The sequence below is a fragment of the Carassius auratus genome, chromosome 4 (genome assembly GCF_003368295.1).
Source record: "Carassius auratus strain Wakin chromosome 4, ASM336829v1, whole genome shotgun sequence".
NCBI lineage: Eukaryota > Metazoa > Chordata > Actinopteri > Cypriniformes > Cyprinidae > Carassius > Carassius auratus.
Genome location: NC_039246.1, coordinates 14,197,650 through 14,216,922, shown reverse-complemented (window position 1 = coordinate 14,216,922; position 19,273 = coordinate 14,197,650). Strand labels below are relative to the sequence as shown.

General features: G+C 38.1%; 1 protein-coding gene across 3 annotated transcripts in view; it reads right to left on the bottom strand.

Annotated features, from left to right (window-relative positions):
* Window positions 1-12,737, bottom strand: part of LOC113059768 (potassium voltage-gated channel subfamily C member 2-like) — a 47,998-nt gene extending 35,261 nt beyond the window's left edge. For all 3 annotated transcript variants that reach the window (XM_026228343.1, XM_026228351.1, XM_026228359.1), the window contains exon 1: window positions 11,974-12,737. In XM_026228343.1, coding sequence (XP_026084128.1) covers window positions 11,974-12,528 — 555 coding nt within the window. In that variant the 5' untranslated portion in view covers window positions 12,529-12,737. The remainder of the gene's footprint in view (window positions 1-11,973) is intronic.
* Window positions 12,738-19,273: the final 6,536 nt, after the last annotated feature.

The window sequence follows — 19,273 nt, the reverse complement described above, 5'->3', positions numbered from 1 at the left end:
CCGATGCTTTGTCACGCATCCATGATGACGACCCTTCCATCTCAGTCCCCGAACGCATATTGCCCTTCCATGTGGTGGTTGCTCCCATCCAGTGGGATATCATGACTCTTATTGAACAACACAATTCACAAGAAGCACCACCAGCCGCCTGTCCACCGGATAAAACCTACGTACCTGCCCCTCACCGTGATCAGGTCCTGAGTCATATTCACTGTCTTCCTGCCTCTGGTCACCCCGGCATCACAGCCACACTCCATCTCCTCAAGAACCGCTTCTGGTGGGAGACCATTAACCCCGACACTATCAAATTCATTCAGAACTGTCAGACGTGTAACATGCACAAAACCCCTCGTCAACTGCCAGCTGGACTCCTTCAACCTCTTCCTATCCCTCAACGACCCTGGTCACACCTTGCCATAGACTTCATCACAGACTTACCCCTATCCCAGGGTAACACGGTCATACTCACGATCATCGATCGATTCTCCAAGGCTTGTCGCCTCATACCTCTACCCAAACTCCCTACTGCTCTTCAGACCGCCGAACTCCTGTGTAATTGGGTGTTCAGGTTTTACGGCATACCTGACGACATCGTTTCGGATAGAGGTCCTCAGTTCACCTCTCGTTTATGGAAGGATTTCTTTCAAGCCCTAGGGGTCAACGTAAGTCTCACGTCTGGCTATCACCCCGAAGCCAATGGTCAAGTGGAACGCCTCAACCAGGAGCTCACTCGGTTCCTCCGCTCCTACTGCAGCTCCCATCAAGAGGACTGGTCTCGTTTTCTCCTATGGGCCGAATATGCTCAGAACTCCCTGATCAAGCCTTCCACTGGAATCACCCCCTTCAAATGCGTTCTAGGGTACCAACCACCCATGTTTCCCTGGTCAGGTGAACCCACCAATGTTCCCGCTGTTACTGATTGGCTTCAACGAAGCGAGGATACATGGAATCAGGCCCACGTACATCTTCAACAAGCTGTACGACGCCTGAAGGATCAGGCCGACCGTCGTCGACGCCCTGGACACACTTACCAACCTGGTCAATGGGTCTGGCTGTCCACCAGAGACCTTCGGATGAGATTGCCATGCCGAAAGCTAAGTCCTAGGTACGTGGGTCCATTCAAAATCATTCAACAAATCACTCCTGTGTCATTCCGCCTTGCTTTGCCTGACACATATCGTATTTCTCCCACTTTCCACATGTCACTGCTCAAGCCCGCTGCTGCCCCTGAGGAGGAGGGCGAGGGGAGGTCCCGTGAGCAGAGTCCCCAACCGGTTCAGGTGGAGAGCGAGGAGACCTATCAGGTGCGAGAGCTGCTTGATTCAAGACGTCGGGGACGAGTTCTCCAATACTTGGTTGACTGGGAGGGGTACGGTCCAGAGGAACATTCCTGGGTCAATGCCGAGGACATTCTTGACCCCAACTTAACCACTGATTTCCATAGAGAACATCCAGAGAAACCGGCCCCTCGACCTCGAGGAAGACCCCGACGTCGCCCTCCACCTCACGCCAGGAGGCGTTCGCAGGGAGGGGGCTCTGTCACGAATACGAACCCCGTGAGTCCCTCCAGAGGCCAGCAGAGGGCACCATCGCCCGAATACTGACACCCACAGGCATCCAAACACTCACTTACACTGATACTCACTACATTACCCAACAGCCCCGCACCTTGGACTGATCACCGGCCAGGTGTTCCATATCAGAGACTGCCATATAAGCCAGACCTTTGCGTCACCTCATTGCGAAGTCTTGTTTCTGCCACGGCTAACATTTCTGAGCGTTCTACCCTGTCTTGCTATCCTGTTGCCAACCCTTGTTGTTTATCGATCCTAGAACCTTTGCTGCCTGCCTTTGAACCCAGATTGTTATACGGACTGTGATACTTGCTGGTTACCCCGACCCACTGCTTGGTATTGACTACGATTCTGATATCTCTATTATACTGTGTTTGCTGATCCTGACCCTTCGCCTGTACGACTACGAGTGTTCTAATAAAAGCTTGCAAATGGATCCCATGTCGAGTCAGTCATCGTTACAACACGGAGTAAGTAAACATCGATAAAGTGATACCGAAGCTCTGAAATAAACACGGCGAGTGTCTGAAAATGGACCTTCATAGTGTCATGAAACGACAGATACACAACAATGGTGTATAAATGAAAAACAAAAAAAAACAAAGGACGTAAATTTAAAAAATATCTAAAATTACAACCAAAAAAATAAATAGCTAAAGCAAGTAAGAAACTAAACAACTGACTACAACAAAAATAAATATCTAAATCAAGTTAATAACTAAACTAAAATAAATTACAACTAAATAGATAAATAACTAAATATACAAAAATCAATAATCAACTAGCCTAAATAAATAACTAAACAATTAAATGACAAATACAGGCAAAAACAGCCTCTCTCTAAAAATTACATGCAGTATAATTCAATACTTTCTATTTAAGTAATTATATTGAAATATTTTCTGTTTGTATTAAGCACATTAATATTCATGCCCGTGCATCTTTTCAAGAGCTCTTTGCAATGCATTATGGGACTTCCTTCTCTATGAAGGATAAATACAATGCTGCCCTAAATTTTGGCCAAAAATAAGGCACATAATGATAAGAAAACTCATAACGCTGCTGGGTTGTATTCGTGCTGTCTGTATAGGAGCTGGAGTGTGAATGATGCACTCCCAGACACAAAACAGCACTGAGCCAGATCTCTGATCTATTATTTGAGCTACAGTATCAGTATCTACAGGAGCTGAAGTGTCTGTGAGCGGTCGTACAGAAGGACAGAGAGCAGACCAGAAGAAGATCACAGTCTGGACTCATCATTACTAAAGCACACGCTATACCTTCATTTCCTAAAAAATTACTAATTATTATTATCACTCAACAGCAGATGTGTGAAAATGTTGTAGCTGACTGTTAAGGTCACGAAATAAACTGAAAATTTAATTAAAATACAAATATTATAAAGATTTTAAGTGGTTGCATGATGAAAAACTGATTTTGTCTTTCCTTTGGTAATTCACAAAGCTTCCTCACTTATTAACTGAAGCGTCTCATTCCATAAATCATCTTAGTTATGAGCTCATTTACATACGACTGCCAACATTTACATATTCATGATGGCCTTCTACAGTATTTGTGACTTTAGCCAATCACAACAGAGGTCATTTACATATTTAAAGATAGAATTGATTTAAAGTAACAAGAAATTACTATTTTCTTATAAAGAAAAAAATGTTATTGTAAATCCAAATTAGTGTATTATTTTGCTTAAGTTTTCTTTATTTTACCATGAAATATTACAATACTATTAATTATCTTGTTTAATATTTTGAATAACAAGTTTCCTAAATACTCTTTTAAAGTGAAATATCAGAAATAATTATCTTTTTAATATTTTAGTTGTAATAGTCATGATAATGAAATTAAAATATTATTACTATAAATAATAACAACAACAGCATTGTTTTTAATACACGTACAGTGAAATACTACAATATTAAATTTTGTAAAAAAAAAATTGTAGCAATAATCATAACAGCAACAATTATTTACTATTATTATTAGTAGTAGTAGTAATAAAAAATAAATGAATCTGCGGTTTACTTATTTTTGTACTGATCTCTTACAAGAAGAAATCTTATTTCGTTTAATATTTTAATAATATTAAAATATATTTTTCTGAAATATTATAACAGTAAGTATTTAGTTTTTTATTTTAGTAGTAATAAAATGTGGAAAACAATAAGAATTTATATATTACTACTACTATTACAGTAATAACAATATTGCCAATAATAATAATATTTTCAGCTGAAGTTGCCAATCACTTATTTTCACTATCGTACAAATCTTTTTCATTTTCCGATTCCTTACACTGTAAAACTGAACAGTTAAATTAATCAAATTGAATTAGTTAATTGCACTCAAATAATAATGAACGTTTATAGGACTTGATTTGAATAAGTTCAGTAAACTCAAAATTTTATTTGTAGTAAGGTAAACTTAAAATAATTGCGCTTTCTATAGAACTATAGTTCCCATCATGCTTTGCATCATGCATCTGCAGAAAACAAGGAAAATAAATGTCGAAATTAAGTGTTATTTTGTGTGTTTTTACACAAGATTAACACAGAGGGACATAAGTTACTACTTAAATGTTGTGTTATATTAGAATTTACCAAGGTTTGTGTTATGTTGGTTTTATTTGTTGTGGTGAAGTGTAGAGCCTGTGGTTAGGATGAGGATGGACAGCAAAAGACTGCATTTGAGTGTATTTCCAACATTATATAAGTAGAAAAATAGAGAAACTTTTGAGTGAATTACTCCCAAATGATAAGTTGACAAATATCAATATTTATAAGATGACATTGAGATAATTTAAGCTAACTGGAAATGTAATTTTTAATTTTATGTAAACTTTTATTTAACTTTATTAAAACTTTTGAGTTCTGTGAACTTCTTAGGGTTTACAGTGCATCGATTCTTTCATTACATTCTCCATATTTCATTACTTTCTGACAATATTTCTCTGTTCTACTCAGAAATAAGTGGGTTTATGCAAGTACATTGGGATGCAAAAGCCATTTTAATGTCACCAGCATCAGGCTTTCAGTTTGCTCTGGTGTCTAAAGCTATGAATGAAGACAGCGAGAGCGTCAGACAGACAGCTGGACTAACAGACAGACACAGGCTTTTGAGAGTCATTCAGATGAGGAGACGGTTCCCGTGTACTGAAGTGACTCCTAACAGAGTGCTGGTTAAACCTGGACTCAACTCGACTCAACAGGATAATTACAGCAGGCGGTGAAGAGGCCTTCACTTAATGGAGTGTTTTTACACACCGTCAGAGAGTGAAGGGTCTTAAACGTCAGCGTTATGACTCAGTCGACATGTAAACTACACCGTATGACAGATACAAGCTGATATTTCTAAATTACGCTCGCCGAGAGACAGCAAATCAAGCAGGATGACACTGGAGATGCTCTAGAAGGGGAAGGTTTTTAAGAGGAGCTGTGAAATCTTAGTCTGTTTCTGGGAGAAAGACGAGCCGTTCGGAGGCAAAGCTGATTCAGTATCTGACGGAAAAGGACACACGGGTCACTCGGATCAGACGTCCGGATCTCCATCATTGGATCGGGTTTGTCCCAGTTTGGAGAAATATTATGATCTGAAGACTGCAGACAGAAAGGACACACCGTCCAAAACATCACCTAAAAATATGAGAGAGTAAAAGAGAAAGGGAAGAAAAGGAACATAGAAAGACACAACAAACAGAAAAAGGGAGTAAAGACGAAGAGCCTGAAATCTGAAAGCTTTTAGTGTTAATTGTGTATTATTTTGATTCGGATCAATAGAAAACCACCCAGAACACCTTAGTACTACATGAAATAAAACTCAATCACCATATGGATTACAATTATTTATTATAATTATATTATTTTTCTTAAATACTCAACTTTATTTTAGTGAAATTTTACAACATTAAATATGTAAAAATATATTTTTTATTCCGTACTAGTAGTACTATTAGTAATAATAATAATCATTATTATTATTGATATCACAATTAATATTGGCCAAATTGTGCAGTGCTACACAAGCACAGCAACTTTGAAAATATCACATGTGAAATTGCTATCACATTATTATTATTAATATTAATTACAATTATTGTTATTATTATCACTGGTATTCAGAATAACAATAAAAACACCATTATTTTTATCATCATCATCACAATTTCTGGCCAAATTATCAAAATTGTCAACTGGAATTTAATTTTTACAATAATAACAAATCCAATTACATTTAAAAACCACTAAAGAAGCAGATCCTAGCAACCCACATAGAAACAAGGGCCTAGGGCTGCACAATATTGGGAAAAAATGACATTGCGATATTTTATTTTTCTGCGATATATATTGCGATATTTTTTCCTACAAACAAAAATGGGGTGAGCACACTTACATTCTCATTTTAAATGATTTAAACATCGACACCATCGTGTCAATTGATTAATTATGCGCGAGGGAGAGAGAGCAAGAAATTGCTTGTGTTGTTTGAAAACGGCTCTCTCTCTCTCGGTCTCTCTCTCTCTCTCTCTCTCTCTCTCAATTTAATTCATATTGCTTTATTGGCATGCAAAGGTACATATTGCCAAAGCATTGTACATAGCAGAATAGAAACAAACAAAACAAAAATACATATATATTCATAAAAAAAACATTACATGCAAAATAAATCCATATACATTTCTATAAACATTGGTACTTCTAATGTACTCTGTCTGTCTCTCTCTCGCGCGCTCTCTCTCTCTGTGTCTCTCTCACGCGCTCTCTGTCTATCGGTCTCTTTCGCGCGCTCCCTCTCTCTGTGCCCTGTTAAACTTGCATGTGTTTTCAGTCCTGTCAATGATAAACTTTCACTCTATGATGGTTAAGCTGTGCAATTACTCCGCAAATCACATTTTGTCAAGGGCCGGGGAGCAGCTGGCCCGTGTAATGTTTCTTATTTCAATGAATAACGGATCAACTACGACCGCCTACATCGCACATCCTGCGATGTGACTATCGTGGATTCGTACATCGCGATATCGATGCTTAAACGACACATCGTGCAGGCCTACAAGGGCCACATAGTATTTAAGAAAAATGTTAGAAGCAGTGACCTTTTATAACTTCACTTAAGTATTAAAATCATCACAAGCCACCGCAATATACATACGTATGCAATATTTCAAAATCTAATGTAGCTTTAAATATCAACACAATAAAACCACCCAGAACTTCCTAACACCACATTACAACAGAAGAATCAGAGCTATCAGAGAACAAGAGAAGACTGACAATAATCCTGATCAAATACGAACAAATAAAGAGAGCCACACGGAGACACTGAGCTGATAACCAGAGTGTGTGTGTGTGTGTAATATCTCTAGCACAGGCTGCCCTTGAGCTGTGTGTGTGTGTGTTTGGATTGATGAAGACAGCAACTCATTTTAGCTGTTTGTACACCTGAAGCGAGTTTGAGGAAAGTGCACGCTCTTTCCTGCTCAGAGTCTTTCTGGTAGCTGTTATTGTTGTAGAGGTACGAGAATGACCTCCCTATAACCTCCCATGAGGCCGAGCGTGACAGGCATGAGGTAGCAATCTATTTTTACTGTGTTTTTGAAGAATAAACTAAAGCAAAGTTACAAGCGTGCGTGAGAACAGTTGACAGTCACAACAAGAGAAGAGGATGTGTTTAAAGAAGAAAGACGCTGGAAAAAAACAAGACAGGATCTCGTCTGAACGGATGGAAATGATGTAGACATTAGAAAAACATGTCTTGGTCGGGGGGACAGCACGAGTTTCCATTATGTGTCAGGTCTTTATATAGAAATGAAACATCAAAATCTGATCTGCATCTTCTTTTAAATAGCTTTCATGACTGTTGTCTAAAAAGTTGAGATTACCATATATTTCAAATAAAATTATTGTGTCTGTGCTGTAATTTTCCTATAAAAAAAGTCACGGAAAAACTGTGGAAATGTCTCCAAGATGCTTTAAGAAACCTACCTGCAAATCTACAGCACTGTTAAAGTGAGCATATGACACAACATGCACTTTTTATTTCAGCTTGCTGTTTTTGACAGGGTAAAAACGTTGTTGTTTTATACAACCATTGAGAAAGTTTAAGCAAACTACATTACAGACTTTTCATTAAGACCATAAAGAATCAAATCAACTTGTGGAAAATGGGCATCTGATGACCCATCCAATGAAGTTTAAAGGCACTTGTGTAAAAATGCTTGTGTAAAATGAGGATGCGGTCAAAAATAATGCTATAAATAGCTTTTCTTCTTCAATTAACTTCTGTTAACTAAGTCAAATCAACATTTGGTGTGACCGTCCTTTGCATTTAAAGCAGGTATTGCCCTCGGTGAACTTGTGCATAGTTTCTCAGGTAGCTTTGGAGGTAGGTCTCTTGAAACATCTTGGAGACGTTGCCACAGTTCTTCTGGTTTTAGGTTTCGCTCTTTCTCAGCTTGTTCTGTTTCTTCAGGTCATTCCAGACCTCTGCGTGAAGCACTGGCTGATGATGCATGACTTTACTGTGCAAATGCATCATTTCTCAGTGTTGATCTGGCTGTTATAAGTGCATTAGAAAGCTTAAAAAGTTTCCTCCATTATCGCTAAAATATTAGTAGAGCGGCTTTGTTTTCAGTGTCATCTAAGGGTGAACGTAGGCGATTATGTGTGATACGGGCTGGCTGGAGTTCAGCATCTGTACAACAGCACAAAAACAAAGTTTGATTTGCTATTTAATCAGCGATTAGTGACAGCAGCGAGTGCGTGTGTGTTTGTGTAATTTGCCACGGTGGTCTGAACGGCTTCATTAAGCCCGTGTTACTCTTTTGAAGCCACGGACCGGTTTCAGCGGAGGACTTGAAAGCAGTTTGTGCAGATACAGGAAAAAGCCAGCCGTGCAATTATCCCAACACAAAAGACAGTCGCGCATTTCAGACCGGCCAAAATGAGCTCGCTAATACACGTGTGAAAGATTCACACGAGGTCGACATGAAAGCCTGATCCAGCGGTACCTGTTTAACACGGCACCGTGCGTTGGGCTTAATTTCTCCACCAAACGCATCTCTCTCGTTCTCTCCGGTGGTTTACACCTACAGCGGTTCGCAGTGTCCTCCCATCAGCCTCCAGAAAGACAGATCTGTAATTACTGTCTTGCCCTAAAAAAGACACGCAGAGCCTATAAACGGTGCACTCTGAGGAAGATGCTAATTTTGGACTTTGGACTGAAAACACTGGTTTATGTACATATAAACTTAAACTATGCAATCAGCCAAAAAACTATTACTACTCATTTAATCCTTGTTAATGCAACTAAAAAGTACCTTCATCATCAATTACACCAACTCAAGGCTTGTTCTCTCAATGTTCTTTGGGCCTTAAATGTTTCTTCAAAATATCTTTGTGTCCTAAAGAACAAACATCACACAGATCAGGATCATTTTAAGGTGAATTTTCTACATCTTTAGTTAATTATTCTGTTTCACACAGACATGTGTCATACTGTGGTTGAAAAATGGGTTTTGAATGATGTATCATGTCAGCTTAAAAAAAATTAAGAAATTTTTAAAGCCATGCGAACCATGTGTGAACTGCTCCTTTAAGATTCTCAATGTTTTCGAAAGATGTTTCAGCTGCTCACCAAGACATTTATTTTAATAAAATTAGGGGTGTGCACAGATAGTCGAACATTTGAATATTCATTCTGCTCTAATTATTCGATAAATAAAAATTATATTCCAATTTCGCAAAAAAAAAAAAGTTCACAATAAAACCTAATTTGGTCACTTTCTGTGATTCTCCACGGCATATTTGAAGATGTATGCAAGCAAAAAATAATGAATGAATGAATAAGGGGCCGTTCACATATCGCGCCTAATTTGGTTCATGTCAAATTAATTTTGATAAATAAGTCGCACCTGACTATAAGTCGCAGGACTTATAGTCCGGAAAATATGGTAGTTAATATTGTGTTTGCAAAGACATTTTGCACTCATCATCATCATCATCATCAACTCAAGGCTTGTTCTCAAAAGATTGTTTCATTACTGTAACCGCACATGGACACTAACATCCCACGAAGATGCCCACAGCCTCAACACACACAAAACTCCACATTATAATCAGCGCTCGCCGACTGATCTAAAGAAATGACTGACAGGAAAGTTTAAGCTGCAAGACACCGGCTGCCAGCATCAGCATTCAGATCATCTGTGCCCACATAAACACACACACACACACACGTTCTGTATGACCGTGTTATTCTTCCAGCATATGAATCATCCACACACAACATGTCATAAACACTCGTTTTCGACAGCGCCAGAGGAAAGCAGCAGACACGCGCAGGGTTCGCACTCGACTGGATTCCTGAGATCAATCGCCGCTCTGAATGAACACGGGCGGCCGATGAGCGATCGGGTCACCATGGAAACGGTCTCGGCGCAGCATCCACAGACGTGCGCCAGTGTTAACCTCTTAAGTGGCTACGGCACGCGCGTCAAAACACAAACACACACACACAAGAATTATTATCTGGTAGACGATTTGTGCCAAGGTCACAGTTTCTGTTCATTAAAAATGTATTCAGTAGACTCTTCGTTTAGAGAAACAATTAATTATTGATTAGATCAACAGGAGCACATCGCCTCCTCGTTTGGTCCACCTCTGCAGGTAAAAATTATTAAATCAACCAAGATTGGACCAGTTAACCCATTTCTGTTATGTGCATTCACTGACCACAGACCAGCTGAAGAATTACCCAACATTAAAGGAATAGTTCACCCAACATGACAATTTGCTGAAATAGTCCTCACCCTCAGGTCATTCGAGATGTAGAGGAGTTTGTTTCTTCACCAGATTTGGAGAAAATGTAGCATTGCATCACTTGCTCACCAATGGATCCTCTGCAGACCAAAAGCTGCATGTTTGTGAAAAACAGATCCATTAGGAGTATGTTTTTAACTTCAAATAATTGCTTGCCAAAATCTGAATCTAATCCATAACAACGCTTCCTCCAGTGAAAAAGTCCATCTCCTGTTTTCAAAATCCAACCAAAAACATTTTTTGTCAATCTGTGCAGATTCCTTTCGCCCGAGTCAGAAGAGTTGACTTTTTCACTGAAGAAAGCAATTTAGAGGATTTGTATTTTAGCCAGAAGTAAATGATGGACTGGAGTGCTGTGGATTATTGATATGTTTTTATCAGCTGTTTTGACTCTCATTCTGACGGCACCCATTCACTGCAGAGCATCCATTGGTGAGCAAGTGACACAATGCTACATTTCTCCAGATCTGATGAAGAAACAAACTCATCTACATCTTGGATGACCTGAGGGTGATGACATTATCAGCAAACGTTAATTTTTTGGTGAACTACTCCTTTAATGTGAAGACCAGTCTCTCTTTGGCTAAACTGTCATTGTTTCTCTAAATAAAACTAGCATTTTCAAAGAAACAACTTCCATTTCAAATATGATGGTAAAATGTATACATAAAAAAAAAACTCCAACAACTAACAATAAAAACAAGAATTCTAAACTAAAAAAAAACTGATAGCAGATTTCTATCTCCTTGATCTGCATATAATCAGAGCAAAAAAGAAGTTACTCAGAAACCAAAGCAGCACAAAGAAAAAGGTCTTTAAAATGTTATATGGCTGATCTCTACAGTGCATCTGAATTTGCCTGCAACAATCTCAATAATTCATCTTTTTCTTTTCCACTGATGTAAACTGCCTCCTCCAACCAATCAGTTAATTAAAACATTTCAAAAGGCGACTAACGCAAAATAACCTCCATTCCATTGTTCTGTCACATGCGTGTGGGAGGGCTACGATTCTTTTCTCTCCCTTGATCAGGCCAAATTTAACCAAGGCTGCTTTAACAGAGGATAAAATGCCTTGCCTGGAGAAATGTACTGCTACCAATGCATATCTTTAGATGAAAAACACTCATGCATGCGCGGTCTGTGATGTGTTCGCCAAGTCTGTCATGATTTGATCTTAACACCTCTCCATCTAATCATAACGCACTGGTGTAGATGCATGCACAAGCACTTGGTAACACTCCCAATTCAAGTTTTAACGGATTGTAGATAAGACTCTCTCTCATCACACAACTCCAGCACGTTTACTACTATGCACAGGGAATTTAAATACAAAACAGACTTGCATGCGATTTGGCGTGTTTTGGAAACGAACTGGTTTAGATGCACGCACAAGCACTTAGTAACATCCAGTTTTATCGCATTTAACGCATTTTACTAGTATGCACGGGAACTTAAACACAAAACAGACTTGGGTGCATGCATACATGAGTTTTGGCGTTGTTTGGAAGCGCAAGCGCGCAAAGGAGCCACGCGTAACCGTTTGGCGACTCCGCGCTGCGCTCTTACCCGAGCGGCTCTGGAGGAGTACGGGTCCTCGAACAGGTTCCAGATGACCGGCTGCCACTTCCTCCACCTGCAGACGGTACCGTCCGCGGACACCACTTCCTCGATGCCCAGCCGCTTGCCGTACTCGTCGTCCTCGTCGTTGTCCACGTTCATCTCGAACACCTCCAACGCCTCCTCGGCATCCCGGTGCTGTCGGTAGGTCATCCAGCAGCACGGCTCCACGTCCGTCTCATCGATGCCCCAGAAGGACAGCTCCTCCTCGAACAGCGGCCCGCACACGTCCGCCGGACAGTGCAGCTTACCGGTCCGGTAATAGTTGAGCACGTAGGCGAAGACACCTGGATGCCGGTCGAAGAAGTACTCGTTGCTGCGCGCGTTGTACTCGATGAAGCCCGGGACTTGTTGCAGTTGGTCTAGAACCGACTCGAGGTCCGACTCGGAGGCGAGAAGGGCCAGACGCGTGCCCGGCAGGGTCCTCAACGTGGTCCGGTAGGTTTCGTGCCTCGTGCCCCCGACGTTGAGGATCACCCTCTCGTGCTCGTCGAACTTGCCCATCTCTCAGAGTGAGACATGACGCGAGGGGAGTAACGTTACTCTACGGTGCTGCTGTGGCTTACCTGGAGTACTCCAATAGTTCACGAACAGCCTCATTGAAGTGACGGATCGAACCGAGCGCGCGGACAGGTGAAAGAAAGCCGCAGCTCTTCGTTCTATCGATCCATCATCACCACCTGCGGCTCGCGCTTCGGAGCAACAAGAGCACGCGCGCGCTCTCTCTCTCTCTCTCCACGTCTCTCTCTCTCTCACTCACGGACACACCCTTTCTCATCAGTGGCATTCGACATCAATATATTAATATACAAATGACGTCATATATGCATGGTTGGCCAGAGATACATCAAAATTAAGATATTTTAATAAATACCTTAATTTTAAGTGCATCAAAATAAACTACAAAATACAGCAGTCACACTAAGTATCAAAATAAACTACTGTATTTTTGTATTTTACTAGATCTTTTGGCAACATGACATTTCTTCGGAAACCTTCCATCAATGATCTGTCCCTTCACCATTACACAGACTCAGTTGATCAAGTAAACCATGTTTGATAGCAACAGCTTTTCTCTGATAAATCTGACCTATGTGAATATTTGATCTGTTAACTTGTTGCATATCCCTGTGATCTCCCAGATGGAGGTTAGTTTTAAAGTAATAAACAGTTTAAGGTTTAACATTTTGGGAATGACTTATATCCCTATTTTTGGTTTGGTAAGGAAGGGCTTACTTTGCTTCAGCAAAACTGACTCAATGACAAACAAGTCATTCATAAGAAGACAACTGATGGCACCTGTATACATACAAAGCAAATAATTTCTAACTAGTTACATTTGATTCTTAATCATAAATATTAAATATTCAGTGTCATGCATCATGATACTTAACAGCTAAATATGGTACAATATATATAGTTATTTTTCCCATTTTTTGTCTACAGACATATTTATTTGAATGAAATCTATTTTATAAAATGTATGTTTATTATTAATAAAGTTGAACCATTCCTTAAAATACTTTTTGGGGATTGGAACAGTGTCAACTACAGGACTCAATATTTTATATATATATATATATATATATATATATATATATATATATATATATATATATATATATATATATATATATATATATATTGGTATTATGAAGTTACTGTTTGCTAGAAAACTGGCAACATAAGCCTAAATCATGGAAAACAGACATTTAATGTATAAATTAATAATCGTTCATTCTTATCTATCTAGTAATGATTTGTAAATTTTGTAAATATAGGAAAAAGTGCACATAATTGTCCAAACTAATCATGCCAAATTACAATAAATCCTTCACAAACTAATCAGAGACTTTCAAAAACGAATGGTAATGTCTGTTTAAAGAATGATAGATGTGCTGTTATACTGACATGTGTCTAGAAACCTCTACCAAGTCTTAATTAATTAATAACTTGTCAAATGTAAATGGTCTTTAGGTTATCTTTGCAGATGAATCTACAACCCCACTGCAAAATAACTCATTTGACCTAAATCTGAAGGTCAAATTGATTGCGTTACAGAAAAATGAAAAGGAAATTGTGGCAATCAAAAACGCCACGGAGCTGTTGATTCAAATAAATGATTCAAATGAACCGATTCTTTTAGTGAATCAAATACATGCAACCATTACATTCATGAACAAATGACTATTTTGAGCAACTACTTTTAAAGAGTAATTTGAAGAGAGATTCACAAACTGAGTTCGCTCGAGCTACAGTTTGAATCAGTCTGATGAATCTTTAGTAAATCAACTTGCTGAATCAAAGCATTCACTGAATCAATGATGGAATATGTTCATAAATATTCAACTAAAATACACACCTGACCTGACAAAGAGAGGATAATCTATGTCAACCAAACCTATTTATTCAACAAGCAGTGCAGTGTCAACCTTATTTACGATGTGATGATAATGAAGGCATCTCAAGCTTACTTTTGGTTGCTAAAAAAGGTGGATCAAAAGAATCATGTTTCTGCAATGTATATACTAAGAGGAAACTCTGTGTAATCAAAGTGAGTAATACTGCAAAGCAGAAACATCCAATTTAAAGGAGGGTGGTGTTTTCTTAATGGTTAATGAGCAAATGATTCAATGATTTATGAGCATATGATTCATTTTAAATTTGCACTTGTGTGTCAATTAATGTTCTTAGCTAAATTACAAACTATTGACTAAATTATCACAATGAATACATGTTACTTCTAAATCTCTCGGCCTCGGACGCAGAGCTGTTTTTCCATCTTTTGCTTTCTGTGAACACATTCACACCGTGTCAAAGATTCACCTGTGTTATAAACCCCAGGAAAAACCCAGCAGCACTGTCGCATTCAGTGTTGAAGCTCTGAAGATGAAGAAACACATTTGCATGTCTAAAGACACATGCGGCGCACATGCATTCCCACACACCAGCGTCTTAATCCTGTTTGCAAAAGCGAAATTAAAAATAGTAGCAAGACTGGGACCGACATTCATAATTCATAAAGCCACGGAGAAGCTGCTACAGCCACTCAGATGAGTCTTAACTTCATTTTATCCCTCATTTCTGTGCAACTTCAGAATACATGAAATCATAGACCTCATAGCTTGATGTGTTTTCCTCTGGAGCTAAAATTAACATGTTGTGAGCTGCTTTGGCAACACATGAACATTAAGGTTTCCTTTGAGAATAGAACTAAACCAGACACTTTCCTATAGTCATGCATTAAGTGCATAGCTCTTGGAACTGGGAAGTGAACCTGTAATAAACCGAAAACTTGATACATTACATTAGCGTTGTATCACTTGCTCACAAATGGATCCTCTGCTGTGAATGGGTGCCGTCAGAATGAGAGTCCAAACAGCTGATTAAAACATCACAATCATCCACACCACTCCAGTACATCAGTCTTATAAAGCCAAGAGCTGTGGGTTTGTAAGGAACAAATCAATCATCAAGATATTTTTAACTTCAAATCAGCTAAAATATGGAGTCCTCTATCCATAATAATGCTTCCTTCAGTAAAGAAGTTCTCTGGTCTGAATCAGGAGAGAAGTCTGCACAGATAAAGCACCGTTTAAAACCCAAAACAGACTCTCATTCTGACGGCACCCATTCACTACAGAGATCCATTGGTGAACAAGTGATGCAATGCTACATTTCTCCAAATCTGATGAAGAAACAAACTCATCCACATATCGGAGTTTCACTGTAGAGTCTAAAAATATAAATCTGGAAAATGACACCAAAGTGCATTGCATTTCTTTTCAGACTCTTTCTCCTGACGTCCACAAATAAAGCATATGTTGCTCACTGATGCACCACACGGTTTAGGTGTTCAGGGAGCACAGGGCTCACATATCCAAAACTGACCTTGATTCAGCTGTACGTAGGTTAGTCATGTAATTCATCCCCCCTCAACTGTCTGTGGTTATCTTAGACTCTGAGCACTGGATCTCAACTGATGGAGCGCAGGTCTGTTCCGATGAGCTCTGGACAGGAGGGAAAAACAACGATGAAGGCTCATTTCAACCCTCTACTGAAAAATGTTTCACTTCGAAATATTACAGTTTTTACTTGATCGGAATGGTATGACATTTTTAACTTTTGAGGCACGTTATTAAAACACAATTTTAGAAACGTTTCAAACTTGCGTGCATGTGATTGAAATGTTTTGAATGGTTTCTAATATTTGAATAAAAACAATTGGTGTTTAATATAACCCTCAAAATAAATAAGAATAATTATTAGCAAAATCATAATGCATGCTTTCCATTAAAAAGAATAGGAGAAAACTTATGCTAATTGAATTCTTATTTCAGTATAATTAAACTAATATTATAGTTTTGATTAAAATCAGTTTTTATTTTTGTTTTCTGTTTTGTTTTTCATTTGAGTAATTATTTCATATTTAGTAGTATTTTATAAATAAATCTACACTTTTTAATTTATACATCTTTAATTTTTTTTTTTTGCATATTTTTCCTGTTAATGTCTACTTTGTTTTGTTTTCAAGTAACATTTTTTTTTTAGTTTCAGTTTTACTTTTAGTTATCATCTTCAGTCTGTTTTGACATCCCAATATCATGAGTGTGATGTCCTAAAGCAAACCAGTAGAGATCCATCAAAAAGTAAAATAATTCTAGCAGCAATCACATAATCAGAAGACATTTTATAATGAAAAACTATCTCACGTCTCATTAAACCCCGTCCGCACTCATATTAATTAAAAGTCTATTCCCAGAAAGAGACAGGCACTGGTACGAGGGCAAATGTGGTTAGCACATCCCTTTAGGACTGTAAACGCACTTGATTAAAGCTGAACATGCCTCTAATTGATGGGAACAGATTATTCTGGGACGTCCGACCCCAATGGACTCAATCTGGAAGGTGAAATCTCACAGCATTTCTCTCAATCTGTGATTAACTCACATGAAATCCACATCTTATGTCCATGCTGCCAGCCAGACTCAACAAACAACAATAAAACAACTTGTACAGTAACTTACACAGTGCTCAAGAACTGAGATTTGGTTTGATTCTTGACACTGTAGCGTCCTCTGTCGCTCACAGGAGTAACTACACTCTTTGAGGATTCCTGGTGACTAGTTTGTCATTAAAGGAAACTGTTTTTCTCTACAGTGTTAGGAAATAGTTTACAATATAACGTACCGTTGAAACTTTTGAACAGTTGAGCTAGTTTGCTAACCGAAACCGTCAGCTCACTTTTATTTATTTATTTGTTTGTATCTTGATTAGTTAGTTGACTGGAATTTTTATCAGTCAAAATGCAAAGTGTTCCAGACTTACAACTTATTCTGACCAAGAACCTCCCAATTCTTTTCTTTCTCGGACAGGAACTCGTCTTGTTTTTAACGGACAAGCACAGCAGCCGTTTGTATTCAAGTTAATTTGAATTTGTGACACTTCCGGTGTAACAGTCCGTTGTGCTGTTTATAACTGATAACATTACTTCTTATATTTGAAATTTACTGTCATAATCTTAAACACACTGGTTTGTAACCATAGACTGTATAAGTTTGTACCTCAAATAGTTTTACCGTTTACTCCACGTTGTTATTATTCTAGTTAATTAACCGGAAGTCTCACACATTTAATAGAAAATAACCAAAGTGGATAGTGTGACCATACAGTCTTATAAAGCAGTCGGTCACAGTTCAAACAACCAATAATAGACTGTTTGTTAGATTGCAAAAACAAATAATAATAATTATAATAACAATAAAATAAAAAATATATATTATCTGTTGAAGAAATCAAATCCGGTCTGAAACTGGTCTCCTAAGTGATTTAAAACATTTTTAATTTTTGTCAGCTTGTAAACATGACTTTAGCCTGACTGCAAGATATTTCATAGAAACTAGCCAATCTAGCCGATTCTGTGTGCAATATCAGAAGATCAGTGAATGGCTGAATACTGTGAAGACTTTGGCTATAAATGGATGTAGGTTAGAAACAACATTCAGAACCGTTCCAAACTTGCTTTTTTTTTTTTTTACCTGACAGTATTGTGAAGATCTCAGCTGCTGCAGTCCATCCATGCAACACCTTGTTGTTTTCTCACACCATCTGCTAAACTCTAGAGACTTCTGAGGGCGAAGATCCCAGAAACACACTTTTATTTCATATACAGAGTCCATTTCTTTTGGATTTAATAACAAGTGAGCATCTTGCCTTCATGCATTGATCTGATTGGCAGTTAAAGACTAATAACCCTAGAAATGTAATGCAAAGTGCAATAATAAACACCAGCGCTTGTTTTTTTTTATTTTATTTAAGGCTTTCAAAAGTTGTTTATAATAAATATATTCATCTAAACCACACCAAATGCAAGACAAAAACAATGAGCATAGGATGGACAGTGTCTGATCACATGCCAATCACATCCATTGATTTCAAAATGCTACATCACATCATTCAAAGGACATGCAACAAAATATGTTTCAATTAGGACTGGTTGCATGTTTTTAAAATGATGCCTAAAACACAGCAGCAATTGTTGGTTTGAAACGGTCACCAAAAATATTACCGAACATTTTGATTTAGGAATCAACATTACTTTAGAACATTCATATTTTTTTCTTTATATTCTCAAAATATGATTGGCAAAATGATGAAACCAAAACCTGTAACATGAAACCGATCAGGCTGTGAAAAGCAGATTTATAAAAGCATTACATTTGAGAAAAGTGGCACAGAATGCAACAAGCGTGCATGAACATCATCTCACGTATGATCACATTTAGTGTTTGGTATTTTATTCAAGCTCAAAAATTGTTTAAAAACTAAAGCTCAAAGCTTTAATGCCTCTCTAAAAACCTCTAGTTTGAGGTCCTCACATCTGAAAAGCTTCATAGCATATGATTGTCATACCAGAATCATGCAGCTGTGATAAACCTCCTCCACAGGACACTGCAAACATGCAAATGACACACAATCCACAAAAGGCAGATAGCTGCCTTGATATTATTTTCCCACCCACATGCCCTTGATGAGGTCAGCAAGTTATTACACTGTGATAAAAAAATAAAAATAAAATAAAATTACATTTTCTGCTTTGGAATAACCTCAGTGATTAATTATTTGATTTAAAAAATCCAGTAAAATCAGTAATATTGTTAAATATTACTACAATGTAAAATAACAGTCATCTATATGAATATAATTAAAAATTTAATTTATTCCTTTGATGCAAAGCTTCTGCTTAATA